The sequence below is a fragment of the Ochotona princeps genome, chromosome 21 (genome assembly GCF_030435755.1).
Source record: "Ochotona princeps isolate mOchPri1 chromosome 21, mOchPri1.hap1, whole genome shotgun sequence".
Classification (NCBI taxonomy): Eukaryota; Metazoa; Chordata; class Mammalia; order Lagomorpha; family Ochotonidae; genus Ochotona; species Ochotona princeps.
The window spans coordinates 25027207-25053043 of record NC_080852.1 but is presented as its reverse complement, the minus strand read 5'-3'; the positions used below and the strand labels follow the sequence as shown (position 1 = coordinate 25053043).

Below are 25837 nucleotides of genomic sequence, written 5' to 3'. Positions count from 1 at the left end.
CTCCGCGCCGCTCTCCAGGTGCTCTAAGCGACCTCCTGTGCCTCAAGCGCCAAGCTGAGCAAGATCGGAAACTCTCCGCGACCTGCCTACGTGTGGACACGGTGAGGCATAAAGAGAATGGATGTTTTCGGAGCTGAGTCCCTACTTCCAGGCCAGAGCTGTGCGCCTGACCCCCGACCCGCACCCTGCCAATGTCCAGTCAGGTGCCCTTGGTCGTTTTCCCTTTTTCCTCGCCTGCAGATCGCGTCTGATGCTGCCGACCTCTGCAGGACACCAACAAAGAACGAACCCTGCACGATCCATCCGGCTTCCCTGTGCCGGGCTCGGTAGCTACACGAAGCCCTGAGCCAGGGCTCAGGTCCCGCATCGCCAACCATGATGGGGTCACGAGGCCAGCCCAGACACTGCGCACGCACGCGTGTGTGTAGAGGGGTCAGAGAAATGGCTGGGGCTGTTTTTACACAAGGAGCCTTCTGCACCGGCCCCTTAAGTCCTAATGACACTTGCTTTGCGGGGGCTGGGTATGCAGGTCTCATCCTCGCCCCACAGACAAACGAGAGAACTGAACGGGGGTGAAATTTTCAGGTCAGGCCCCAGTAGCTTTCCGTCTTCTCCCTGGCCCAAAACACTTCAGACGGAGGGGGCGGGCCTGGGTGCCTGGGGTGCCGCCCCCGGTCGGCACTGAACAGTGACAGCCTGGAAACGCGGCGCCGAGATCTGCGCAGGCGCGCTCCGTGGCCACTCGGCTGGCCACCGGGTCACCGCTCATCCCACACTGTGGCGGGCGCAGCGAGCGCCATGGCGCGCGAGCTGTTCAGCAACTAGCTCCGCCTAGGCCGAGTCCACTCAGCGGCGGCCAGCTCGCTCCGCCCGGTGAGTGTACCCCACCCCGGTGGAGGATAAACCCGCAGACTGCCCGAGGGCAGGCCATCCTTGTTCCACCCGTTCCCCCCTGCGGTCAGAGAGTGAGTCCAGCGGAAGGGGTTGGCGTTGCGCGGAGAGTGTGTGTGTGTGTGTGTGTGTGTGTGTGCGTGTGTTGTGAGTGCGCACGCGTGGGAGTCTGAGTGTGCACCTGGGCGTATGCATTTCTGCACGCTTACCTGGGAGGTGTCAGTGTAGGTCTACTGTGTGTATTTGCGTGCGAGTGACTTTGAGGGTGGAGTGTATATGTGTCTACCCTTGCTTGTGTGTTCCTTGTGCCTGAAGAGTTGTGTGTGACTACTTGAATTATGTCTGAGGGTCTGCATGTGGTTTTTAAAGCCTGTGTCTTCCTGATGCCTGACTGCATCCATGATTTCAAGAATGTTATCCCAAGGAATCGTTTGTTTACCAGTTAGTGGGTGTACATACAGGGAATAGCCTGTGCAAAAGCAAAGCTTGTAGGGCCAAAAGTCAGTGTCTTTGAGCATGTGGGCACACCTGTGTGTCACTGTCCACGGGTACTCCAGGGACTTCTTGCAGGGGATAGTTCACTCCCCACCCCACTTGTGTAGATAGAGCAGACCCTGGCATCAGCTACAGGTTCCCTATAGTTGGCTAGGATGGTCACACCCTGGGTGTCCACATGACAACCAAAGCCCTGCAGCTCCCTCTGGGAGAAGGCTGGGGTCCACCCTGCCACCTCCCCAAAGGCTACAAAGAGAGGTGAAGCACCAAAGCTCCACCTTGTGGGAATCTGGACATGCTTCCTGCCCCTGGGGCTGTGAGCAGTCAGGAACCAGAAAGGAGGGTTCTCTTCCTCTCCCTGGTTCCTGCTGTTCCATCAGCACCCAAGGGTGCTGCCAGTACCCACACACTGCCTTGTCCCCAGAGCCTGGGGCTGAGGGCTTCAGGAAACAGCCCCAAAACTTCCAGGAGGGGTGGAATCCAGCTGCTGAGTGTGTGCTAAGCTGGCTTGGCGTAAAGAAGAGTTGACAGGAATCCTGGAACAAGACAGCAGCGTGCAGGTCCTGGAAATGACAACAAGGCTGGCCCTGGATGAAGAGCACTGTGTTATTTACATGTATCACAAAAGGCCTGAGAGGGCAGTGTGATTTATTACAAAGTCAGATATACACAGAGGAGGAGAGACAGAGAGGAAAATCTTCCGTCCGATGATTCACTCCCCAAGTGAGCCGCAATGGGCCGGTGCGCGCTGATCCGAAGCCGGGAACCAGGAACTTCTTCCAGGTCTCCCACACAGGTGCAGGGTCCCAATGCACTGGGCCGTCCTCGACTGCTTTCCCAGGCCACAAGCAGGGAGCTGGATGGGAAGTGGAGCTGCCGGGATTAGAACCGGCGCCCATATGGGATCCCAGGGCGTTCAAGGCGAGGACTTTAGCCGCTAGGCCACGCCGCCAGGCCCCAGGACAGGTCTTAAAGCCAGGGCTCACTGTCCTGTTTGAGGCTTTTTTTTTAAAAGCTTTATTTGGAAGGAAGAGTTGCAGGGAGAGGGAGAGAAAGAGTGAGGAAGAGATTTTTTTCATCTGTTAGTTCACGTTCCAAGTGGGTGCAGCAGCCAGAGCTGGGCCAGGCTGAACCCAGCAACCAAGAGCTTCACCTGGGATGCAAGGAACCAAACACTTGTGCCATCTTCCACTGCTCTCCTAAGCCATTTGCAGGGAGCTGGATCAGAAGTGGAGCAGCCAGGACTTGAACCGGTGCCCATATGGGATACTGGCATCTCAGGCAGCAGCTTAAGTCACTATGCCAAAATGATACCCCCTTAGATCCTGGGTCTTGCAATCTGCCCTTCGGTCTGGCAAAGGCCTTGAACTGGAAGAACTCATGGGACTGAGCTGTGTGCATGTGGGGGAAGTGGTAATCCATATCTTCCTGCCTGCATGCTGCCCTTCCTGTCTGTATGTGTGCCATGCCCTTCACTGGCCTCGTTCCATTCATGCCTTAGCATTGTGGGAATTATGGGCATTCCCAGTGGGCTATACCTTTCACCCTTCCCATCAACTATAAAACGTGATCGAACCCTCAGTCTGACATGAAAGTGTGACAATAGGAAGTCCATCCAAACATACCCCGTGAGAGGCCCCTGTATGTGTGAGTGTATTCCTTGAACAGCCCTCATGACTCTCTCTGCATGCAAGGCTCCAGCAGCTCATCTATCCCCTGTCAATACCCACAGTGTCACCAAGTGTGTCCTGGCCCTTAGGAGCCTAGCCCTGAGGTCAAATCCCAGTTTCCCTATTGGCAGCACTGCATTTTGGGCAAGAAAAGTTAAGTACCTGGGCCTCAGTTTCCTCAAAGACCTGTAATCCCCCCTGCTCCCAGGTATTCCTGGGGGACCGAGGAACTCTTGCATGCCAAGTATCAAGCACAGGGCTGGAAGTTCCCCTGCACACTGGTGACCATGGTCACTGAGCATGCTCAGACACACGTCCTCATGTGCAGGGCATCTGAGCCTTTGCCTTGGCAGGTATAAGCGTTGGCTGTCAATCCCAGCACATTTGCCTGGAGTGGGGGAAGGGTTGGGGCTGGGGTTCTTCCTCAGCTGGGGCCTTCTGGATGGCATGTGGGGATGCAGCCCAGAGGACACTGTGTGAGCGCAGCCCCAGTCTATTCGTTCTCCCGTCTTCTTGCAGGCTGTGGCACAGATTTCCATGCGCTGGCCTCTGGGAGTCTTGCTGGCCCTGGGGCTGCTGCTCATGCTGCTCCTGTATGGAGGACTGCCAGGCCCCCCTGGGCAGACCTCTTGGTTCTGGAGACAGCCCAATGTCACCATCCTGGCTGCCTTCACCCATGGCAACCCCCCCATCTTCTACCGTGAGGCACGCCCCCTCCATCGAACACGAAGGTGGGTGCTAACTCTCTGGAGGTCTAGAGGGGACCCTGTGTGCAGAAGGTAGTCCTCACTCAACACAGCATGCTCAGAGCCTGGGAGGACAGCGGGGGCAGTCTAGGAAAACGGGGGACTACCTGGCAGCCCCCAGGACACACCCTGCCCTGTGTGCCTGCAGGGTGGATGTGGTGCTGCTCCATGGCAAGGCCTTCAAGTCACACACGTGGGAGCAGCTGGGCACCCTTCAGCTGTTGTCACAAAAGGGCTATCGGGCCGTGGCCATCGACCTTCCTGGTGAGCATTCTGCACACGTCCACCCCTCAACAGCCCAATCTGTCCCCTGCTGCCCCCACCCCAACTAAAAGAAGCAAGAGGCAGCAGGTGTAGCAGATGTAGCACCTCAAAAAAGTCTTGAGTTTAATTTCTGCCTTGGCAATTCCAGTGTGAAATTTGTGTCATGTAGCAGCGCCAACATGCCTCATTTTGCCAGCGAGCGCATGGGAGATCGCTATGCCTTCAATGACAAACCACGGAGCTTGAGGTTCATTGCATGGTAACAATGGTTTGCGCTGTCATTCTTGTCAGTAAAGCAAGACGCAACCCAGCCCTGAAGGACCAGCCCCATGTTGCTCTCCCTCTCTGAGGCAACTTTGGGGTGCCAGTTCTTGTCCTGGGCCCTACCACACAGATACACAAAACACACAGCACAAGTGCTGCCATGTACATGTGACTGGTGCCTTGTTGGAAAGTCCATCCGCAGCCTGGTTTCCCACCTGCGCGCCCTGTTAAGAGCCAGTGCCTGCAACACTCCTACTGTGTTGTCAGACCTGCAGTGTGTGGTACAGGAGGGATGGATGGGGTGTTATTTGGCCATCTCTATTACTATGGCTTTTAGTGTCAATTGAGATGCTTGACTATTTAAAAGCATATTTAAAAGACTATTTAAAAAAATAAGATGGGGGAGTGATGTACAGTGTGTTAAGCTATCCTTTGAAGTGCTGACATTCCCATATTGGAGAACTGGTTCAAATCTCAGCTGCTCCACTTCAGAACCATCAGCTCCCTGCTAGTATGCCTGGGAAAAGAGCAGAAAATGGCCCAAGTACCTGTGGGCCCTGCCACCCAGGTAGAGTTCTTGGCTCCTAGCTTAGACCTAGCCCAGCTTCAGCCATTGTGGCCATTTGGGAAGTGAACCAGCACATTGAAACTCTCTGTCTCAGGCCCAGCGCTGTGGCCTAGTGGCTAAAGTCCTCACCTTGAACGCCCCGGGATCCCATATGGGCGACAGTTCTAATCCCAGCAGCTCCACTTCCCATCCAGCTCCCTGTTTGTGGCCTGGGAAAGCAGTCGAGGATGGCCCAATGCCTTGGGATCCTGCACCTGTGTTGGAGACCTGGAAGAGGTTCCTGGTTCCCAGCTTCGGATTGGTGCAGTATTGGCCGTTGCAGCTCACTTGGGGAGTGAATCATCAGACGGAAGATTTTCCTCTCTGTCTCTCCTCCTCTCTGTATATCTGACTTTGTAATAAAAAAAATAAATCTTTTAAAAAAATAAAATAAAATAAAATACAAAAAAAATAGAAGAAGAAGAAAAAGAAAGAAAGGCAGGCTCAGTAACCTAAGGTAACCTAGCTGCATCTCCGGAAATGCGTCTGCAAGAATGTGGGTGTTCATTTCTCTTGGGTAGCTACTGAGCTAATGATGACTCAGACACACATCTTAAGATTTAAAATATATATATATATATATATATATTTTTTTACTTGAAAAATAAAATGAAGGAAAAACAGAGATCTCCCATCTGCTAGTTCACTCCCCAAATGGCCACATCAGCTGAATCTGAGCTAATCCGAAGCCAGAGGTCTGAAGCTTCTTCTGGGTCTCTCACATGGGTGCTGGGACCCAAGGACTTCAGCCATCTTCTGCTGCTTTCTCCAGTCATACGCAGGAAGCCGGAGCAGAAATGGAGCAGCCAAGACTAGAACCAGCACTCATATAAGATACTCACATTACAGGTGGAGGATTAGCCTGTTGAACCATTGCACTAACCCCTAGATTTTGCCAAATACTGCCTCACCTCCAAAAGACCTGTATGGATTTATGCTTCTGTCAAGTTACATGTGAAAATACATCTAGCAAGCCTATTACAAAAAATATATATACATAAACATATCTATGGCATCTAGGAAATGGGAGTGGCATGTGACATACCACACTTGTTCTCACCTCTCTTTCAAGGTTTGCTTATTTGAAATTCAGTGATATAGGAAGACAGAAATCCTGCAACTGCTAGTTCACATTCCAAATTCCTACAACAGCCAGAGCTAAGCCATGCCAAAACCAGGAACTGGGTGCTCCATCCAGATTTCCCACATGGGATTCAGGGCCCAGGTACTAGGGCCATCTTCTGCTGCCTCTGAAGGTGCATTAGCAGGGAGCTACTGGAAGTAGAATAGCCAGGACTCAGACTACAGCACTCCCATATGGGATGCCAGCATTGCAGATGGCAGCTTAACTTTCCACACCGCCACACTCCTGGTACCCATCTCATTTCCCCACTGCAGTAGGCAGGGAGCCCTGGGTTCCTGCCTAAGCCCCCATCAGCTAGGGCTTACTGTCCTTCTTAGGTTTTGGGAACTCAGCACCTTGGAAGGAGGCCAGCACAGAGGTGGGGCGGGCAGAGCTGCTGGAGCAGGTGCTGCGGGACCTGGAGGTGCAGAATGCCGTGTTGGTGAGCCCCTCGCTAAGTGGCCAGTACGCCCTGCCCTTCCTGATGCGGGGCCAGCACCAGCTGCGTGGATTTGTGCCCATCGCACCCACTTCCACCCAGAGCTACACTCTGGAGCAGTTCCAGGCCGTGAAGGTACCCCATCTGGAGCTTATGTTGGTGGGAGTGAGGAGAGCTCAAGCCTTCCCTGCCGGGTGGGGGTAAACAAGGCTCAGATCCCTACAGGCTCTAGGTCATGGTCCCTTCACTTGCCCTCAGACCCCAACACTCATCCTCTATGGGGAACTGGACCACGGCCTGGCTCAACAGTCACTACAGCAGCTGCGCCACCTGCCCAACCACTCCGTGGTGACCTTGCGTGGTGCAGGCCACGCCTGCTACCTCCACAAGCCGCAAGACTTTCACCTCGTCCTCCTGGCCTTCCTTGACCGCCTGCCATGAAATCAACTACTATCCGGGGCCCCCAGGTCTGGCCTGAACTTGAAGGGGGCTGGACTACCACCTCCACTTCACCAGGGAAGGAGCCCCCTGGGATTGGAGGACAAAAGCAGAGGCCGAGATCCAACCAGGATCTTCAATTTTTATTTTACACACTCAATTTGTTTTAAGTCTGTTTGCCTTTCCTGGCAAGAGACAAGTTCCATTTCCTGGCATGTTTTGGGAGAGGCTAAGATTGCAACATTTCCTAGCTGATGTCCCTACTGTCACATTGCTTCCTCACCTAAATGATATGCTTAATAATAATGGATGCTGGGAGGGTGGTTGCAGGCTTGAAAGCGAAAGTGAAGCACCTGGGAACACACTTGGTACAGGAGTTTGGGCAAGGGTTGAGGGGGTGGGGTGGCAGATGGCTGCTAACATAGGACACGTGGGATGGGTGGGAGAATATAGACAGCTGGCAGATTAGGAATACAGATGTTGAAGTACAGAGGCAGAACAGGGTTGAAAAAGTAACAGCCTACTAGGGAGCCAGTGTTGCAGTAGCAGCAAGCAGGATATTATCAGTGACGTCTACATTCTGTCTGGGTGCCCATGGGTGTCCTGGCTGCTACACTTTTGATCTAACACGCTGCTGATGACCTAGGGAAGGCAGCAGAGAGTGGCCTAAGTGCTTGGTCCGCAGCTACCCATATGAAAGGCCCGAATGAAACTTCTGCCTTCAGTCTTGACTGGTGTGACCACTTACTGAGTGAAACCAGGAGACAATGACACTGGCCCACCCCTCTTATTGGCTTTCTCCCCCGCTGTACCTATGACATTCAAATAAATGAATCTTTACCAAAAAAAAAAAAAAAAAAAATTAACAGTGTAGTTGATAAACCTCCAAGCCTGATCCCCCAGTTACATGTGGATTAGCAGGACTTAAACCCCAGCAGGGGTGGGATGGGCCCTTCTGGACCCAGAGGTTGAAGTCTCAGCTCCAAGCTCCTCCCCAAACTGACTCAGCACCCTGGAGCAGAGAGCCAGAGGCCACCAGGCACCCCAGTGGACAGACACAGCCGGGGATTGCCTGCGGGTGGCCTGCAGCACACCTGTGCCATCTTCTCCCTCCCTCCCCAGGGGTGCAGAAGAGCAAGGGAGGTGGCCACACGGTCAGCCACGAGTGCGGGTCTCCCGTCTCTCTCGCTCAAGCCTCCTGGGACTGCCGTGGCCCTCGGTTCCACCCACTGGTGGCATACAGCCAGCCCACCACCTGCCCCGAAAGCTCGGCCCTCACCATGGCGCGCTCCCAACCGGCTCCCACCTCTTTATTTACCCTCCTACTTGGCTCTTGCTCCCTGCCCTGGGCCGCCCTCCTGGAGCGCACAGCGTGGGGCCGACAGACCCGTCCAGTCACTCCCACACAAGACACTGGAACAGTCCAGAGCAGCTGAGGCCTGGAAGGGGCTGAAGGCGGGAGACTGAAGGGGCGGGACTGGAGGCCCAGAGCAAGGACAACCGGGCCCTTCCTGCCCACCTCAGGTCCCCGGGATCCCAACACCCCACTGCGCTCCAGCCACGTGGTGGGCGGGCCGGGGCGGGCCTGAGCTTCTGACCTCTCAGGACCCTGAAGTCTTGGTCACAGTCCGGTCCCGTCACTGGAGAGGTGAACGAAGCTCCAGGCCAGGAAAGCAAGGTCAAAAGTGCCCCCACTGGAGAAATTGGGGTGGGTGGATGAGGCAGAGGGGAGAAGGGAAGGTTTGTGTATGAAAACTTTCACAGCTGCTCTGGTACCTCTCTGAGCCTCAGCTTTTTTCCTCCATGTAGTGGGCATTCTGGGGCACACAGAAAATTGGAACCCTGGGGTGGGTTCAGGAAGGAAGAGTTTTTAGAGCACAACACAGTCCCTAACATGGAGTGGGAATTATGGGGAGAAACCAGGTGACCTCTTCCAAGTGGGGGCGCTGTGTGCAGGTGGTGGTCCAGGACAGAGTGGTGTTGCCTGCACATCCCTGCGTGCAGCACCATGACCAGCAAGGGTGCAGAGAGCGAGCACCCCTCCGTGACACTCTTCCGCCAGTACCTGCGCATCCGCACGGTCCATCCCAAACCCGACTATGGTGAGCACGAGGAGCTTGGAGGTGGGAGGAGGGCCTAAGGTGGGGTCTCGGGTGGGCGCTGTGCCCACGTCACCCAGCTGCGCCCAGTTCCAGCTCCCAAGTGGCTCCACAACTCCAACAGCCACTCTTGAGGTCTGCAAACTGAGGCAGCACCTGAGGAGCCCAGGAGGTGCACCCTGCTCCAAAGGCTACACTGCTCCCAACTTCATTCCTGGCACCTAGTGGAGGTAGAGGGACCCACCAGAGCCTCCTGGCGCTAAGACCAGAACCTGGCTCCGAGGGAATGAAGAGGGACACCCAGGGATTGTGGATGTGGCTCCTGCTCTGGGTTGGCAGCCCAGGGGCTCTGCGTGAACCCTCTTTTCTGTAGCTCTCCAATGCCGTGGCTTCCCCACCTGAAAGGGCCATAGCAATTCTGCATTTTCCCAGGCTTTTGGCAAAGAGTCCCTTTGTTCCTGGGGGGCTGGGGGGCAGAAATACAGGTGCCTCTGAGGGAGGTTGGGGAGGACCGGGGAGGTCCACTTCCTCTCAGGGTGAGCGGTGTGGGTGGGTGGGAGCCAGGGGTAGGTGGTCCCAGGATTCTGTGTCTCCAGGGGCTGCCGTGGCCTTCCTGGAGGAGCAGGCACGCCAGCTGGGCCTGGGCTGTCAGAAGGTGGAGGTGAGCCCGGGCCTCACACGTTGGGGGAAGGTGGGCCTACAGAGCGGGAGGTCACCCTGCGCTGTTCCCCCCCACCCAACCCTTATTACCAGGTGGCACCTGGCTATGTGGTGACTGTGCTGACCTGGTTGGGCACCAACCCTGCCCTCTCATCTGTCTTGCTCAACTCCCACACCGATGTGGTGCCAGTATTCGAGGTATGTACAGCCTGGGGCACAGCACAGGCCTGGGACCCAGGGAGCGCATGGTGGTGAGGCCAGCACTGCACCCAAGCAGCCCTCATCTGTGCCAGATCAGGCTTGGTTCTGGACGTGGAGGTGGGGGTGGCAATCGGTTGCCTCCTCTGTCCCCTCACTACCCCACCTGTCACTCCAACCAACCTCACCATGGACCTCTCTTCCCATCCCTGCAAAAGGAACACTGGAGTCACGACCCCTTTGAGGCCTTCAAGGACCGTGAGGGCTACATCTATGCCAGGGGCGCCCAGGACATGAAGTGTGTCAGCATCCAGTGAGTGTCCTCCACTCTTGTCCCTCACGGTGCCCACCCCCAAGCCCAGCACATGGACCTCCAGACCTGGGCTGTACGGGGACATGCTCAAGGACAAGGGATATCTCTTTCCTTTTGCAATGAATTCATTCATCTTCTTTTATTTGAAAGGCAGAGAGATCAGCCATCTATATGCTGGTTCATTCCCATATGGCCACAGCCACGGCCATACTTGGGCCCGAGCCAGGCCAAACTCAGGAGCCAGGAACTCAGTCTGAGTTTTCCCCATAGGATGGCAGAGATCCAAGTATTCAGCCACAGCCCGCTGCCTTGAGGGTGTGCATTAGCAGGAAGCTGATGGAAAGCAGAGCTGGGACCAGAACCCTGGCACTCTGATAAGGGATGCAGGGGAACACGTGGTGTCACATGCTGTGCCAGACGTCCCCCATGCAAGGGACTTCTTGACACCGTCCCTAGGGCAGGACATACCCATTGTCTTGATAGGATAATTGAGGTCCCATGCCCAGCGGCGTGGCCTAGCGGCTAAAGTCCTTGTCTTGAGACCCCCGGGATCCCATATGGGCGACGGTTCTAATCCCAGCAGCTCCACTTCCCATCCAGCTCCCTGCTTGTGGCCTGGGAAAGCCGTCAAAGATGGCCCAAAGCCCTGGGACCCTGCACCTGTGTGGGAGACCTGGAGGAGGTTCCTGGTTTCCAGCATTGGATTGGCACAGCACCGGCAATTCCATTGCGCAAACTTGGGGAGTGAATCATCGGATGGAAGATCTTCCTCTCTGTCTTTCCTCCTCTCTGTATATCTGACTTTGTAATAAAAATAAATCTTTAAAAAAAAAAAAGGAAAGAAGGAAAATTGAGGTCCCTAGAGGTCCAGAGTCTGTTGATCCAGGACCCAGAGCTGCCACCTCCGTGGCTCTGCTCCAGCAGATGGCTTGTGTCCCCTCAGGTACCTGGAGGCCGTGAGGAGGCTGAAGGCTGAGGGTCACCGCTTCCCCAGGACCATTCACATGACCTTTGTGCCCGGTAAGAAGGCTCTGGCTGGGACACACTGGAAAGGGGAACTGTGTTGGGGGCAGCCCTCTCATCTAGTTCCCGTCACGCTTAACAGACGAGGAGATCGGAAGTCACAAAGGCATGAAGTTGTTTGTGCAACGGCCTGAGTTCCAGGCCCTGAGGGCTGGCTTTGCCCTGGACGAAGGTGAGCAGACTGCTGGTGCCCGCTGAGCTGCCCGGCTGTTGGGGGAGAGCGAGGCCCAGGGCTGTGTGACTGGGCTGGGCCACCGCCTGTTCTGAAGCCCTGCTGCACCCACTACTCCTTAGGCATGGCGAATCCCACTGATGCATTCAAAGTCTTTTACAGCGAGAGGAGTCCCTGGTGTGAGTACATACTGAGGGAGGGGCCTAACTCTCAAATAAGGCCCAGGAAGGCCTCAAACCCAGGGCCTGGCCTCTCAGTCCCTTCCTAAGTGGGTATCTTCTTCCTGGGCTGCTCCAGGGTGGGGGCAAGAAATGGGTTCTACCCTGAAGGCTCAGAGGCCAACAGGGTCCTGCCAGCCGAGTTTGGCATGGGAGGCAGGCCTGGACACTGGCTGCTCAGAGCTGACAGCCCCTCCCATGCCAAAAGCCTCCTCCTCCCCTCACCCTTTCCTCCAACTTGGGCTGCTCTGCAGGGGTGCGGGTCACCAGCACCGGAAGGCCAGGCCACGGCTCACGCTTCATTGAGGACACCGCGGCCGAGAAGCTGGTATGTGACAGCTGCAGAGGGAGCCTGGGAGGGCTGAACCCTGGACCCCTCAGTGTCTAACCCCATGGTCTCCTAGCACAAGGTTGTGGGCTCCATCCTGGCCTTCCGGGAGAAGGAAAAGCAGAGGTGAGAACGAGACCACCTGGCACATGGTGGCTCCAGGGGGGGCAGTGCAACCGAGGAGGAAGAGGAGGCCGGGCTGCCCTGTGTGACCTGCTGTTCCCCACCGTGCCTCAGGCTGCAGTCCAACCCCCATTTGAAGGAGGGGGCAGTGACTTCCGTGAACCTGACCAAGCTTGAGGGCGGCGTGGCCTTCAACGTGGTCCCTGCCACCATGAGCGCCAGCTTTGACATCCGAGTGGCCCCAGATGTGGACATGAAGGTACAGCCTGCACTCTGGTGTGGAGGTTGGAGCCTGGGGCCCTGGGTGCCAACCCCCTACCCGGGGTTGCTTGGGAGGGAAGCCTAAGGGGTGTCAGCTCATCTCCTCTTCCTCAGGCCTTCGAGCAGCAGCTGCAGGCCTGGTGCCAGGCAGCTGGCGAGGGTGTCACCTTCGAGTTTATTCAGGTATCACCGTGGGCCCTGGGATGGTGGTATATGGCGGGTGTGTGAGGGGAGAGCCAGGCACAATGTGTGCCTGGCACTATAAAGTTAGCCTTCTTTACCTGCCTAGTGTTAGTTTTTGTTGTGGAGGTATTAGTGTGAGAAGTGTTAGTGTGAGAAGTATTAGTGTTAGAAGTGTTAGTGTTAGTTGTGGAGTCTGCTGTGCGTGCCAGGGGCCCCTGTTGCAATGAAATGAGGGACTGCGATGCCCTCGGGAACCTTATGGAGCCCATTCTTGCTTTGCTATTCCATGGACATGGGTGGCTGGGAGGGCAGTCTCATACTCTGGGAACCTGCTGTCACCAGGGTGGCCCAGCTGGGGCCCTACGGCTAGGATCTGAAGGAAGGCCTGTAGCCAGAGTGGGCATCTGCCTTGGAAAAGGGGTCGGTGTAGATGTGCCCAGGGCCCTGTCCTGATCCTGCTGTCTGTCCTTCTCCTCCCCTAGAAGTGGATGGGGGCCCCAGTGACACCCACTGATGACTCAGACCCCTGGTGGGCTGCTTTCAGCGGGGCCTGCAAGGACATGTGAGCCTGGACTCCAGCTTCCAACCCCACTCCTTCTTCTCCCACTTCCCTTTGCACCTCCACGTCTCCCCTTGCCCACTTTCTGTCCCTTCTTCCATGATATTCCCTGAAACTCTAGGAACCTAACTCTGGAGCCAGAAATCCTCCCAGGATTCACTGACAACCGCTGTATCCGAGCAGTGAGTCCCTGGGGAGGTGGCCCCTGGGTGCAGCAGCAGCAGCAGGCTGGCCCTCCTGACACTCCTCTTCACCCCTGCAGGCAGGCATCCCGGCTCTGGGCTTCTCCCCTATGAACCACACCCCGGTGCTGCTACATGACCATGATGAGCGGCTGCACGAGGCCGTGTTCCTCCGTGGTATCGACATATACGCACACCTGCTACCTGCCCTGGCCAGTGTGCCTGCCCTGCCTAGTGACCGCTGAGCCCCCAACTCCCCAAGACTTTCCTCTTTGACCATGCCCATAATAAAGTGTGTGTGTACAGGGGCTGCCTCAAAAGAACAGGGTGTTGTTGGGGTGAGATTTCCTTCTCTGGGAACATGATACCACCATCTCCACTTGCAATGAGAAACCTGGGCCCTGCTTTTAGGATCGACACGTTCATCTGTCCAGACCTTAGAGCCATAGTCCTTCTTGCAGCTGTGTTACTGCAGAGGGGGCTTCCCAAATACCTCAGGGAAGCAGTCCGGGTTAACAGCCTGAGGACCCCGAGACAGGACCAGACAGAGGGCAAGAAGCACAGCTTGGAGGTTGAACTGCCTTGTAATGGTTTTTGTCCCAAACCATGGATTCTGAAGTTGGGAATAGGCCCTTAGTAGAATCACTCGTTTCATTAAGGGTCCCCAATACACCAGCCTGGGCTCAGGGGTCCATGAGGAAGGCCCAGTGATCTTCTGAGGCTGGCTGGGGTTTACCCTCCTCAGACTGGGACCAGAATCTGCACATTTTGGCAGCGCACGAGTGCCCAGGTCTTGCTCTTGAAATGAGCCAACTTGGGGCCATCTGGCTAGCCCACACCACTGTGAGGACACAAAATGTACTCTTGCCACACCTCCAGGCACTCAGAGCCAAGTTGTCAGGAGTTAGCAACACAGCGTGATGGACAGACCCACATGGAAGCTCAGTGAAGCTCCTGGTTTGTGCCTTCACACTTGGCTGGTGTGGTCACTCAGAGTGAATGTAGCCAAGCAGAACACACCTCTCCTTCCTTACTGGCTTCTTTCTCTCTGTCTCTGTAATTCTGACATTCAAATAAATACGTTTTTGTTTTTTTAATTAACACCCTTGTTTATAAACCTCCACTGATCCCCCAGTTACATGTGGATTAGCAGGACTTAAACCCCAGCAGGGGTGGGATGGGCCCTTCTGGACCCAGAGGTTGAAGTCTCAGCTCCAAGCTCCTCCCCAAACTGACTCAGCACCCTGGAGCAGAGAGCCAGAGGCCACCAGGCACCCCAGTGGACAGACACAGCCGGGGATTGCCTGCGGGTGGCCTGCAGCACACCTGTGCCATCTTCTCCCTCCCTCCCCAGGGATGCAGAAGAGCAAGGGAGGTGGCCACACGGTCAGCCACGAGTGCGGGTCTCCCGTCTCTCTCGCTCAAGCCTCCTGGGACTGCCGTGGCCCCCGGTTCCACCCACTGGTGGCACACAGCCAGCCCACCACCCACCCCGAAAGCTCGGCCCTCACCATGGCGCGCTCCCAACCAGCTCCCACCCCTTTATTTACCCTCCTACTTGGCTCCTGCTCCCTGCCCTGGGCACGCAGGCTGCCCTCCTGGAGCGCACAGCGTGGGGCCGACAGACCCGTCCAGTCACTCCCACACAAGACACTGGAACAGTCCAGAGCAGCTGAGGCCTGGAAGGGGCTGAAGGCGGGAGACTGGAGGGGCGGGACGTGCCTGCAGGGGCGGTGCCATCCCATCGCACGCTACGCCCCTCGTGGGCGGGGCTGGCCGCGGAGAGGCTGGCTGCCTGCCGGGGGTGATGTCGGGGGCGGGATTCCGAGGCAGGCCAAGGCCCAGAGCAAGGACAACCGGGCCCTTCCTGCCCGCATCGGGTCACGGATTCCGCCCCACGAACGCGCTCCAGCCACGTGGTGCGCGGGCCGGGGCGGGCCTGAGCTTCTGACCTCTCAGGACCCTGAAGTCTTGGTCACAGTCCGGTCCCGTCACTGGAGAGGTGAACGAAGCTCCAGGCCAGGAGAGCAAGGTCGGGTTCTGGGACGAGAAGAGGGGCGTCTGGAGTTCCCAGTCACAGAAGCTGAGCCACGGGGAGAAGGCGGGAGCCGTGGGAGTAGGTGTGTGTTTATTCAGAGCTTTATAGTTGCTCTGGTACTTCTCTGAGCCTCAGCTTTTTTCCTCCATGTTGTGGGCATTCTGGGGCACACAGAAAATTGGAACCCTGGGGTGGGTTCAGGAAGGAAGAGTTTTCAGAGCACAACACAGTCCCTAACATGGTGTGGGAAGAAACCAGGTGGGAGAAACCAGGTGACCTCTTCCAAGTGGGGGCGCTGTGTGCAGGTGGTGGTCCAGGACAGAGTGGTGTTGCCTGCACATCCCTGCGTGCAGCACCATGACCAGCAAGGGTGCAGAGAGCGAGCACCCCTCCGTGACACTCTTCCGCCAGTACCTGCGCATCCGCACGGTCCATCCCAAACCCGACTATGGTGAGCACGAGGAGCTTGGAGGTGGGAGGAGGGCCTAGGGTGGGGTCTCGGGTGGGCGCTGTGCCCACGTCACCCAGCTGCGCCCAGTTCCAGCTACCAAGTGGCTCCACAACTCCACCAGCCACTCTTGAGGTCTGCAAACTGAGGCAGCATCTGAGGGGCCCAGGAGGTGCACCCTGCTCCAAAGGCTACACTGCTCCCAACTTCATTCCTGGCACCTAGTGGAGGTAGAGGGACCCCCCAGAGCCTCCTGGCGCTAAGACCAGAACCTGGCTCCTAGGGAATGAAGAGGGACACCCAGGGATTGTGGATGTGGCATCCTGCTCTGGGTTGGCAGCCCAGGGGCTCTGCGTGAACCCTCTTTTCTGTAGCTCTCCAATGCCATGGCTTCCCCACCTGAAAGGGCCATAGCAATTCTGCATTTTCCCAGGCTTTTGGCAAAGAGTCCCTTTGTTCCTGGGGGGCTGGGGGGCAGAAATACAGGTGCCTCTGAGGGAGGTTGGGGAGGACCGGGGAGGTCCACTTCCTCTCAGGGTGAGCGGTGTGGGTGGGTGGGAGCCAGGGGTAGGTGGTCCCAGGATTCTGTGTCTCCAGGGGCTGCCGTGGCCTTCCTGGAGGAGCAGGCACGCCAGCTGGGCCTGGGCTGTCAGAAGGTGGAGGTGAGCCCGGGGCCTCACACGTTGGGGGAAGGTGGGCCTACAGAGCGGGAGGTCACCCTGCGCTGTTCCCCCCCACCCAACCCTTATTACCAGGTGGCACCTGGCTATGTGGTGACTGTGCTGACCTGGTTGGGCACCAACCCTGCCCTCTCATCTGTCTTGCTCAACTCCCACACCGATGTGGTGCCGGTATTTGAGGTGTGTATGGCCTGGGGCACAGCACAGGCCTGGGACCCAGGGAGCGCATGGTGGTGAGGCCAGCACTGCACCCAAGCAGCCCTCATCTGTGCCAGATCAGGCTTGGTTCTGGACGTGGAGGTGGGGGTGGCAATCGGTTGCCTCCTCTGTCCCCTCACTACCCCACCTGTCACTCCAACCAACCCACCATGGACCTCTCTTCCCATCCCTGCAAAAGGAACACTGGAGTCACGACCCCTTTGAGGCCTTCAAGGACCGTGAGGGCTACATCTATGCCAGGGGCGCCCAGGACATGAAGTGTGTCAGCATCCAGTGAGTGTCCTCCACTCTTGTCCCTCACGGTGCCCACCCCCAAGCCCAGCACATGGACCTCCAGACCTGGGCTGTACGGGGACATGCTCAAGGACAAGGGATATCTCTTTCCTTTTGCAATGAATTCATTCATCTTCTTTTATTTGAAAGGCAGAGAGATCAGCCATCTATATGCTGGTTCATTCCCATATGGCCGCAGCCACGGCCATACTTGGGCCCGAGCCAGGCCAAACTCAGGAGCCAGGAACTCAGTCTGAGTTTTCCCCATAGGATGGCAGAGATCCAAGTATTCAGCCACAGCCCGCTGCCTTGAGGGTGTGCATCAGCAGGAAGCTGATGGAAAGCAGAGCTGGGACCAGAACCCTGGCACTCTGATAAGGGATGCAGGGGAACACGTGGTGTCACATGCTGTGCCAGACGTCCCCCATGCAAGGGACTTCTTGACACCTCCCTGGGGCAGGACATACCCATTGTCTAAATAGAAAATTGAGGTCCCTAGAGGTCCAGAGTCTGTTGATCCAGGACCCAGAGCTGCCACCTCCGTGGCTCTGCTCCAGCAGATGGCTTGTGTCCCCTCAGGTACCTGGAGGCCGTGAGGAGGCTGAAGGCTGAGGGTCACAGCTTCCCCAGGACCATTCACATGACCTTTGTGCCCGGTAAGAAGGCTCTGGCTGGGACACACTGGAAAGGGGAACTGTGTTGGGGGCAGCCCTCTCATCTAGTTCCCGTCACGCTTAACAGACGAGGAGATCGGAGGTCACAAAGGCATGGAGTTGTTTGTGCAACGGCCTGAGTTCCAGGCCCTGAGGGCTGGCTTTGCCCTGGACGAAGGTGAGCAGACTGCTGGTGCCCGCTGAGCTGCCCGGCTGTTGGGGGAGAGCGAGGCCCAGGGCTGTGTGACTGGGCTGGGCCACCGCCTGTTCTGAAGCTTTGCTGCACCCACTACTCCTCAGGCCTGGCAAATCCCACTGATGCGTTCACTGTCTTTTACAGCGAGAGGAGTCCCTGGTGTGAGTACATACTGAGGGAGGGGCCTAACTCTCAAATAAGGCCCAGGAAGGCCTCAAACCCAGGGCCTGGCCTCTCAGTCCCTTCCTAAGTGGGTATCTTCTTCCTGGGCTGCTCCAGGGTGGGGGCAAGAAATGGGTTCTACCCTGAAGGCTCAGAGGCTAACAGGGTCCTGCCAGCAGAGCTTGGCATGGGAGGCAGGCCTGGACACTGGCTGCTCAGAGCTGACAGCCCCTCCCATGCCAAAAGCCTCCTCCTCCCCTCACCCTTTCCTCCAACTTGGGCTGCTCTGCAGGGGTGCGGGTCACCAGCACCGGAAGGCCAGGCCACGGCTCACGCTTCATTGAGGACACCGCGGCCGAGAAGCTGGTATGTGACAGCTGCAGAGGGAGCCTGGGAGGGCTGAACCCTGGACCCCTCAGTGTCTAACCCCATGGTCTCCTAGCACAAGGTTGTGGGCTCCATCCTGGCCTTCCGGGAGAAGGAAAAGCAGAGGTGAGAACAAGACCACCTGGCACATGGTGGCTCCAGGGGGGGCAGTGCAACCGAGGAGGAAGAGGAGGCCGGGCTGCCCTGTGTGACCTGCTGTTCCCCACCGTGCCTCAGGCTGCAGTCCAACCCCCATTTGAAGGAGGGGGCAGTGACTTCCGTGAACCTGACCAAGCTTGAGGGCGGCGTGGCCTTCAACGTGGTCCCTGCCACCATGAGCGCCAGCTTTGACATCCGAGTGGCCCCGGATGTGGACATGAAGGTACAGCCTGCACTCTGGTGTGGAGGTTGGAGCCTGGGGCCCTGGGTGCCAACCCCCTACCCGGGGTTGCTTGGGAGGGAAGCCTAAGGGGTGTCAGCTCATCTCCTCTTCCTCAGGCCTTCGAGCAGCAGCTGCAGGCCTGGTGCCAGGCAGCTGGCGAGGGTGTCACCTTCGAGTTTATTCAGGTATCACCGTGGGCCCTGGGATGGTGGTATATGGCGGGTGTGTGAGGGGAGAGCCAGGCACAATGTGTGCCTGGCACTATAAAGTTAGCCTTCTTTACCTGCCTAGTGTTAGTTTTTGTTGTGGAGGTATTAGTGTGAGAAGTATTAGTGTTAGAAGTGTTAGTGTTAGTTGTGGAGTCTGCTGTGCGTGCCAGGGGCCCCTGTTGCAATGAAATGAGGGACTGCGATGCCCTCAGGAACCTTATGGAGCCCATTCTTGCTTTGCTATTCCATGGACATGGGTGGCTGGGAGGGCAGTCTCATACTCTGGGAACCTGCTGTCACCAGGGTGGCCCAGCTGGGGCCCTACGGCTAGGATCTGAAGGAAGGCCTGTAGCCAGAGTGGGCACTGCCTTGGAAAGGGCGTGGGTGTAAATGTGCCCAGGGCCCTGTCCTGATCCTGCTGTCTGTCCTTCTCCTCCCCCAGAAGTGGATGGGAGCCCGAATAACACCCACTGACAACTCAAACCCCTGGTGGGCTGCTTTCAGCGGGGCCTGCAAGGACATGTGAGCCTGTACCCTGCACCCAACCCCACACCTCCTGCTCTCCCACCTCCCTTTATCCCTTCCAGCTGCTTGTCCTCTTCCATCCCCTTTTTCCTTTCATTTGGAACAGGAACCTGTCCCTGCAGCTGGATATCTTTCCCGCAGCCACTGACAGCCGCTATATCCGAGCAGTGAGTCCCTGGGGAGGTGGCCCCTGGGTGCAGCAGCAGCAGCAGGCTGGCCCTCCTGACACTCCTCTTCACCCCTGCAGGCAGGCATCCCGGCTCTGGGCTTCTCCCCTATGAACCACACCCCGGTGCTGCTACATGACCATGATGAGAGGCTGCACGAGGCCGTGTTCCTCCGTGGTATCGACATATACGCACACCTGCTACCTGCCCTGGCCAGTGTGCCTGCCCTGCCTAGTGACCGCTGAGCCCCCAACTCCTCAATTTCTGTCCCAGACTTTCCTCTTTGACCATGCCCATAATAAAGTGTGTGTGTACAGGGGCTGCCTCAAAAGGACAGGGTGTTGTTGGAAAAAAACTTTTTTTTAAGATTTTTTATTGGTCAGATATAGAGAGGAGTGACAGAGGAATATCTTCCATACGCCGATTCACTCCACAAATGGTAGCAACCACTGGAGCTGAGCCGATCCAAATTCTCCCAGAAGTGCAGGGTCCCAAACTGTCAGGAGTTAGCATGACAGCCCCGATGGACAGACTCAACTTTAATGATGTTCAGACTGATACCTTCTCTTCCAGAAGCCTCCACAAATACCAGCTACACTATTTGGCACCGAGAATAGACTGATTTACAAGACAGTGACACAGCATGCTGCCCTGATCCTACCCGCCCTGGACCCACGTCCAATTGGACTTGCAGAACGCAGGCCCTGCACCGAAGCAGGGCCTCTTCTCTCCCCTGCAGTTTCTGCAGCTCAGAAAGCCACCCACTCCTGAACTCTCCGGTTCTCCTTTACTAGCACTCCTCTTGATAGCCCACATCTGCCTAGACCCAAAGCAGCAAGCCACACTGTCCCCTGGACCAGAGATGCAGACCATGATATCCTGTCTCAGGTTTATTTGTACAAAAAGCACAGGAGGACAGCAGCCCAGGGGTCACACCAGTCCTTCTGTCCCTGCAGTGGCCAGCAGAGGTTGTCACTACTGAGCCTTTGTGGGGGGCTGGGCACCTTTGGGAGATGGCTGAGCTGGAGCGGCTGCTGTGGGTGCAGCCTGGGCTGGGGCTTTGGGCTTGGCCTTGCCCTTGAGCTGAGCCTTGGCTTCAGCCTTGACCTGAGCTTTGACCTTGCCCTTAATCTGAGGCTCGGTCTTAGCCTTTGCCTTGGCCTTTGCCCGGGCCAGCCTGACACCACTGGCCATGCGGGCACGAGCACGCTTCCCGAGCTTGGGGTGGGCGATGTAGGCAAGTCGATCGAGCTTGCGGCTGACTCCCTTGGGGATGGTGGGCTTCACATCCTTGGGTTTGACGATGGCCTTGATAGCCTCGGCCCGTGCACTCATGGCCTTGGCGTTGTTGGCCTGCATCTTCTTCAGGCCCTTCTTGTTGTGCTTCTTGGCAAAGCGCATGTTCCTCAGGAACTTGGGGTCCACCTGGAAATCAGGAAAGGGGCAGGGGGCAGCAGTGAGAGGCTGCACGGCCCTCCCTGGCGTGCTTTTCCTCCAGGGCACCTGCCATCCCAAAGGCAACAGGTGGAAACACTCAATTCTTCAAAACCGATTCCAGGGCCGGGCGCAATAGCATAGTGGCTAAAATCCTCACCTTGAACGTTCCATATGGGAACCAGTTCTAGTCCCAGCAGCTCCACTTCCCTTACAGCTCCCTGCCTGTGGCCTGATAAAGTCATCGAGGATGGCCCTAACCCTTGGGACCACATGAGAGACCACCCACATGGGAGACCCAGAGGAAGCTCCTGGCTTCTGATTGGCTCAGCTCCAGCCATTGCGATCGTTTGCAGAGTGAATCAGTTGACGGAAGATCTTCCTCTGTCTCTGCTCCTCTCTGTATATCCCTTTCCAATAAAAATTAAATTTTTTTTTTTAAAAAGCATAACTGATTCCAGAGATGTAACGGTAGCACTCCAGTGGACAGAAGCCATGCAGGCCACATGTTCTGGTCACGTGTCCACAGCCCTGTGCAGCTGCCCTGACCGCCGGTGCCACTCAGCTTCCAGTCCCCACCTTCAGGGGTTCCAACCCAGGCCTCCCAGGGACAGCAACATAAAGACAGGCCTGGGCCTAGGGATTCACACTACAGACCAAAAGAGCAGAAAGTTCAGGGGAGAAAAAACAGAGGGCCGGCTTGATTCCTCCTAGAACCCCCTAGCCTTCTTTGGCCCACAAGAGAACCCTCCTCCAAGTCCAACATAGAGTCATACTAAGGTACCAAGATCAGGCGCCCAACACATACAAGCGGCTTCCCAAATTCTCTTAGGGCAAACGTAGTGGCACAAGTTTAGCTGCTGTCTGCAGCACCAGCGTCCCACAGGGGCACCTGTTCAGATCCCAAGCCACTCACTGGCAGTTCCAGCTCCCTGCTACCACGACTAGGAAAATGTGCTCAGACCCCTGCATCCAAGCAGGAGACCAGGGAGATGCTGGTTGCTTCAGCATAGCCACTGCAACCATACGGGCAGTGAACCCAGTGGATGGAAAACCTCTGTCACTCTCTTTATGACTCTACCTTTCAAGTTAATTAGACAGATTTGAGTGAGTGCCCTTGGAGGCCAGAAGGGACAAGGCCTGGGATTGCCTGCACACTCACCCCTTTAAGAGATTCGTATCTTTGTGATCGGGGCTTCTTGATGCCATTTCTGTGCCACTTTCGGGCTGCAAATAAAAACAAAAATGAAGACCAAGCAAGATATTTCCTCTAACAAGACCCACTTGACACCCTGACAAGTTGTGGAAAACGTTCCCTTCCCAGAGCAGGAATTCTGGAGATCCACCGGGGATACCGCCACTGTAGGCCTGGTCCCTACAACCTTTAAACCCAAAAACACCGCAAGTGGGTCCCCTTGTCCCGCCCCAACCACCCCAATCCCGCCCAAGCTTACACTGGTTGTGTGTGGTGTGGTTCTTGGACTTGGCCATGTCTACACCTGCAGGACAGAGTGGAGATAAGCGACGGGGGCCCCAGGCCAGGGGGAAGCCGCGCGACGCTACCCCGCCACCCCCTCCAGGTCAAGACACCCCGAGACCCCGCGGCCGACGCCCGAGCGGCTGTCCTCCGCCACAGAGCCCGACTTCTTCCCCCCCATTCACCTCCTGAGGACCCAAGAGCACCGCCTCCGGCCAGCGGCTTCTACTCCCCGCAGCACACAGCGCGCGCGCCTACCCTCCCCGCGGCCCGCGGCGCACAGCCCGCGCCCTGCCGCCAACCGTCAGCGGCGGATGGCATCGGATGCCACGGGCCCATCACTCACCGAAACCCGCGGCTGCCGAAGCCTCCAGGACCGGAAAAGGAAGAGAGAGGCCGCAGTGCGGCGCGGGAAGTAGAGTCGACGATGCCGGAAGGTACTCTTGGAAACGTTTCCCCAACAGCCGAGAAGAAAGGTTCCGGAGCCCGGAAGCGCACTGCCGGCCCCGGAGGCGGTGCTACAGACCGGCCCCGCCCTGTCGGTGGCCCCGCCCATTCGCTGCTCCCGCCCACTCTGTCCTCCTTGCGCGGCTTGGTCGTAGGGGAGTGGAGGTGTGGGTGCTCCTGGAAAGGGAGTGGCGCGCAGGGAGGCTTTGTTTTTGTTTTTGTTTTTTTCATTTTATATATATATATTTTTTACAATCTCTACATAGTTAATTAGGGTAAAAAGTCCAAGGGATATAGGAAAGTGGGTAAGACTATTGTTTCCATGTTGTTTCCTTCATGTATCTGATGTAAAGGGGGATATTGAGGGAGAAGCCCCACCCAGTTTCCCACCCACCCCAGGTCCCTGATGTGGGGCATGCTCTGAGATACTTGCTCACGTGGTTTCGATAGTTCACCAGTTGTGAATCGCTGCCAATCTTGCCTCTCCAAGCACGATGAGGTCGTTGAAGAATCCACTGATTGACATAGTCCATCATAGAGTCTCCATTTGCCCAGGTTTTCGCTGCCAACATATAGCTGAGGTGGTTGATTGACTTGTTCTGTCTTCCGTCTTTTCTTGGTTAGGGTTCTGAGTCCGGCATTTCGACTGGGGAGATCCGCAGGGAGACTTTGACTGGAGATGGAGCAGTGACCTAGATGTTTCTCTCCAAATGCATTAAATCCCCTGAGCATTCGAAGTGCGGAGATGGGGGGACCTACTAGTAAGTCTGTTGTCCTCCAGGGCCTCTTCCCCTCAGTCTCTCTCTCTCTCTCTAATTTTGTCTTTCAAGCAAATAGGATAAATATTTTTATTTTAAATCTCCTTTGCAGGCCCGGCACAGTGGCATAGTGGATAAAGTCCTCACCTTGCCTTGCACCCTCAGGGATCCCATATGTGTACTGGTTCATGTCCCAGTGGCTCCACTGCCCTTCCAGCTCCCTGCTTGTGGCCTGGGAAAGCAGTCGAGGATGGCCCAAAGCCTTGGGACCCTGCACCCGTGTGGGAGACCCAGATGAAGCTCCAGGCTCCGGGCTTCAGATCAGCTCAGCTCTAACCATTGCAGCTACTTGGGGAATGAATCATCGGATGGAAGATCTTCCTCCCTGTCTCGCCTCCTCTCTGTATATCCTGCCTGGCCAAGCCCTGGTGGTTGTAGCAACCTGAAGGCGAGCCAGTATATAGAAGGTCTCTCTTCTGGCTTTCAAATAAAATAAAAATACAGAAGTTTGAAAACCTTTTTCTAACAAAGCCTCAATAAATATATTTCTAAAGATTTATCTATTTTACCTGAAAGTCAGAATTCGACAGAGATCCACTAGTTTACTCCCCAAATGGCCATAACTGCCAGGGCTGAGCCTATCTGAAGTTGGGAGTCAGGAAGTCCTTCCGGGTCTCACATATGGGTGCAGGGGTCCAAGGATTTGGGCCAGTCTCTGCTGCTTTTTTGAGGCCATTAGCGGGAAGCTGGATCAGAAATGGAACAGCCAGGACTCAAACCAGTGCTCAGATGAGTGCCAGAACTACAGGACAGAGGATTAGCCTGATGTGCCACCATGCCAACCCCAAAACCTCAATAAATATGACAAGGTGCCAAAGATATTCCAGCACCAGAAACAGAGGTGAACTTGACCCTTCCTCTAGGGCCAATGTGCCATCTTATGTAAAAGCCCATGTGCACTGCTTTCCTTGTGGTGCAGCCTTGGGTGAGGCTACTAGCAGGACACAGGGCATTGGCCAGCCTGAGCCCTCCCAGGCACCTTGGACACAAAAAGGTGTGAGCGCAGCTGGCAAGGCCATCCCAAGCGGGTCTCATGTGACCCATCGAGCCATGTGGCCTGCAGAGAGCCTTGTCTTGTCCAGGCTCATGCTGCCCCTAAACCCAGCAAGATCCCCTGAAGCCTGCTCAGGGGAGCAGTTGGCAGCACCTGTCACAATCCTGTTGTATCTATCTGACAACAGTTTGAGAACTTTAAAAAAAGTTTTTTTAAGATTTATTTATTTTTATTGGAAAGACAGATTCACAAAGTGAAGGAGAGACAGAGAGAAAGATCTTGTATGCGCTGGTTCAGTTCCCAAGGAGCCGCAACAGCCTAAGCTGAGCTGACTCGAAGTCAGGAGCCAAGAGCTTCCTCTAGGTCTTCCATATGGTTGCAGGGTCCCAAGCCTTTGGGCTGTCCTCTATTGCTTTCCCAGGCCACAAGCAGGGAAGTGGAACAGCCCGGACAGGAACCGGTGCCCATATGGGATCCTGGCAGGCGTGCAAGGTGAGGACTTAAGCCACTAGGCTGCTACGCCAGGCCCTAAAAAAATTTTTTTTGGAAAGGCGGTTAGGAGAGACAGAGATCTTATTCTGCTGATTCAGTCCCCAAATGGCCAAAGATCCTGGCATTACCTCCTTAGCCCCAGGGTGAATATGTCTAGTGGGGGCGCCCACCTGGCCCAGGGAGATGCGGAGCCATGAGCCAGTCATCCACAAGGTGGCAGTGTGGACCCACAGATGACATCTCACCACTGCAAGTTCACCAGGAGACCAGAAGAGGGCCACCTCCCTCCCTGTTAAGAAAGCTCTGACACTCCTCCACTCCAACTCTCCACCGCTACTTTACCCGCTGCTTAGGGTTTTTACAGCCTCTTTTCTTTAGTAAAGATTTATTTATTTTTATTGGAAAGTCAAATTTACAGAGAGAAGAAGAGAAAGATCTTCCACCCGCTGGTTCACTCTCCAAGTGGCTGCAACGGCTGGAGCTGAGCTAATCCAAAGCTAGGAGTCAGGAGCTTCTTCTAGGTCTCCCAGGGTGCAGGGTCCCAAGGCTTTGGATCATCCTCAGCTGCTTTTCCAGGCCATAAGCAGGGAGCTGGATGGGA

At 56.1% G+C, this 25837-nt stretch overlaps 4 protein-coding genes across 6 annotated transcripts; 3 read left to right on the top strand and 1 right to left on the bottom strand.

The window, feature by feature from the left end:
- Positions 1–7187, top strand: ABHD14A (abhydrolase domain containing 14A). Of its 2 annotated transcripts, XM_058679081.1 has the most exons (6): positions 1–92; positions 241–873; positions 3576–3787; positions 3951–4066; positions 6399–6634; positions 6758–7187. In XM_058679081.1, the coding sequence occupies exons 3-6, from the start codon at positions 3594–3596 to the stop codon at positions 6938–6940; spliced, it is 729 nt and encodes a 242-aa protein (XP_058535064.1). In that variant the 5' UTR covers positions 1–92; positions 241–873; positions 3576–3593; the 3' UTR covers positions 6941–7187. The 2 variants fall into 2 exon arrangements, with proteins under 2 accessions (XP_058535064.1, XP_004581833.2); XM_004581776.2 differs by lacking the exon at positions 1–92 and having other exon boundaries at positions 201–873.
- A 1283-nt stretch (positions 7188–8470) lies between these two features.
- On the top strand, positions 8471–13511 carry LOC131482907 (aminoacylase-1-like). Of its 2 annotated transcripts, XM_058679076.1 has the most exons (15): positions 8471–8615; positions 8894–9039; positions 9633–9697; positions 9790–9894; positions 10113–10207; positions 11151–11227; positions 11313–11402; positions 11525–11581; positions 11875–11948; positions 12025–12074; positions 12186–12330; positions 12447–12515; positions 12998–13077; positions 13196–13256; positions 13337–13511. In XM_058679076.1, the coding sequence occupies exons 2-15, from the start codon at positions 8946–8948 to the stop codon at positions 13499–13501; spliced, it is 1227 nt and encodes a 408-aa protein (XP_058535059.1). In that variant the 5' UTR covers positions 8471–8615; positions 8894–8945; the 3' UTR covers positions 13502–13511. The 2 variants fall into 2 exon arrangements, with proteins under 2 accessions (XP_058535059.1, XP_058535060.1); XM_058679077.1 differs by lacking the exon at positions 8471–8615 and having other exon boundaries at positions 8824–9039.
- A 1608-nt stretch (positions 13512–15119) lies between these two features.
- Positions 15120–19852, top strand: LOC101520640 (aminoacylase-1). Its single transcript, XM_058679075.1, has 15 exons — positions 15120–15288; positions 15600–15745; positions 16340–16404; positions 16498–16602; positions 16820–16914; positions 17494–17570; positions 17656–17745; positions 17868–17924; positions 18218–18291; positions 18368–18417; positions 18529–18673; positions 18790–18858; positions 19325–19404; positions 19514–19574; positions 19655–19852. Exons 2-15 carry the CDS (start codon positions 15652–15654, stop codon positions 19817–19819), a joined length of 1227 nt encoding a protein of 408 aa, XP_058535058.1. The 5' UTR covers positions 15120–15288; positions 15600–15651; the 3' UTR covers positions 19820–19852.
- A 599-nt stretch (positions 19853–20451) lies between these two features.
- Positions 20452–22935, bottom strand: RPL29 (ribosomal protein L29). Its single transcript, XM_012925922.3, has 4 exons — positions 22832–22935; positions 22463–22507; positions 22171–22235; positions 20452–20999 (listed from the first exon to the last, which is right to left on the bottom strand). The coding sequence occupies exons 2-4, from the start codon at positions 22497–22499 to the stop codon at positions 20550–20552; spliced, it is 552 nt and encodes a 183-aa protein (XP_012781376.1). The 5' UTR covers positions 22500–22507; positions 22832–22935; the 3' UTR covers positions 20452–20549.
- Positions 22936–25837: the final 2902 nt, after the last annotated feature.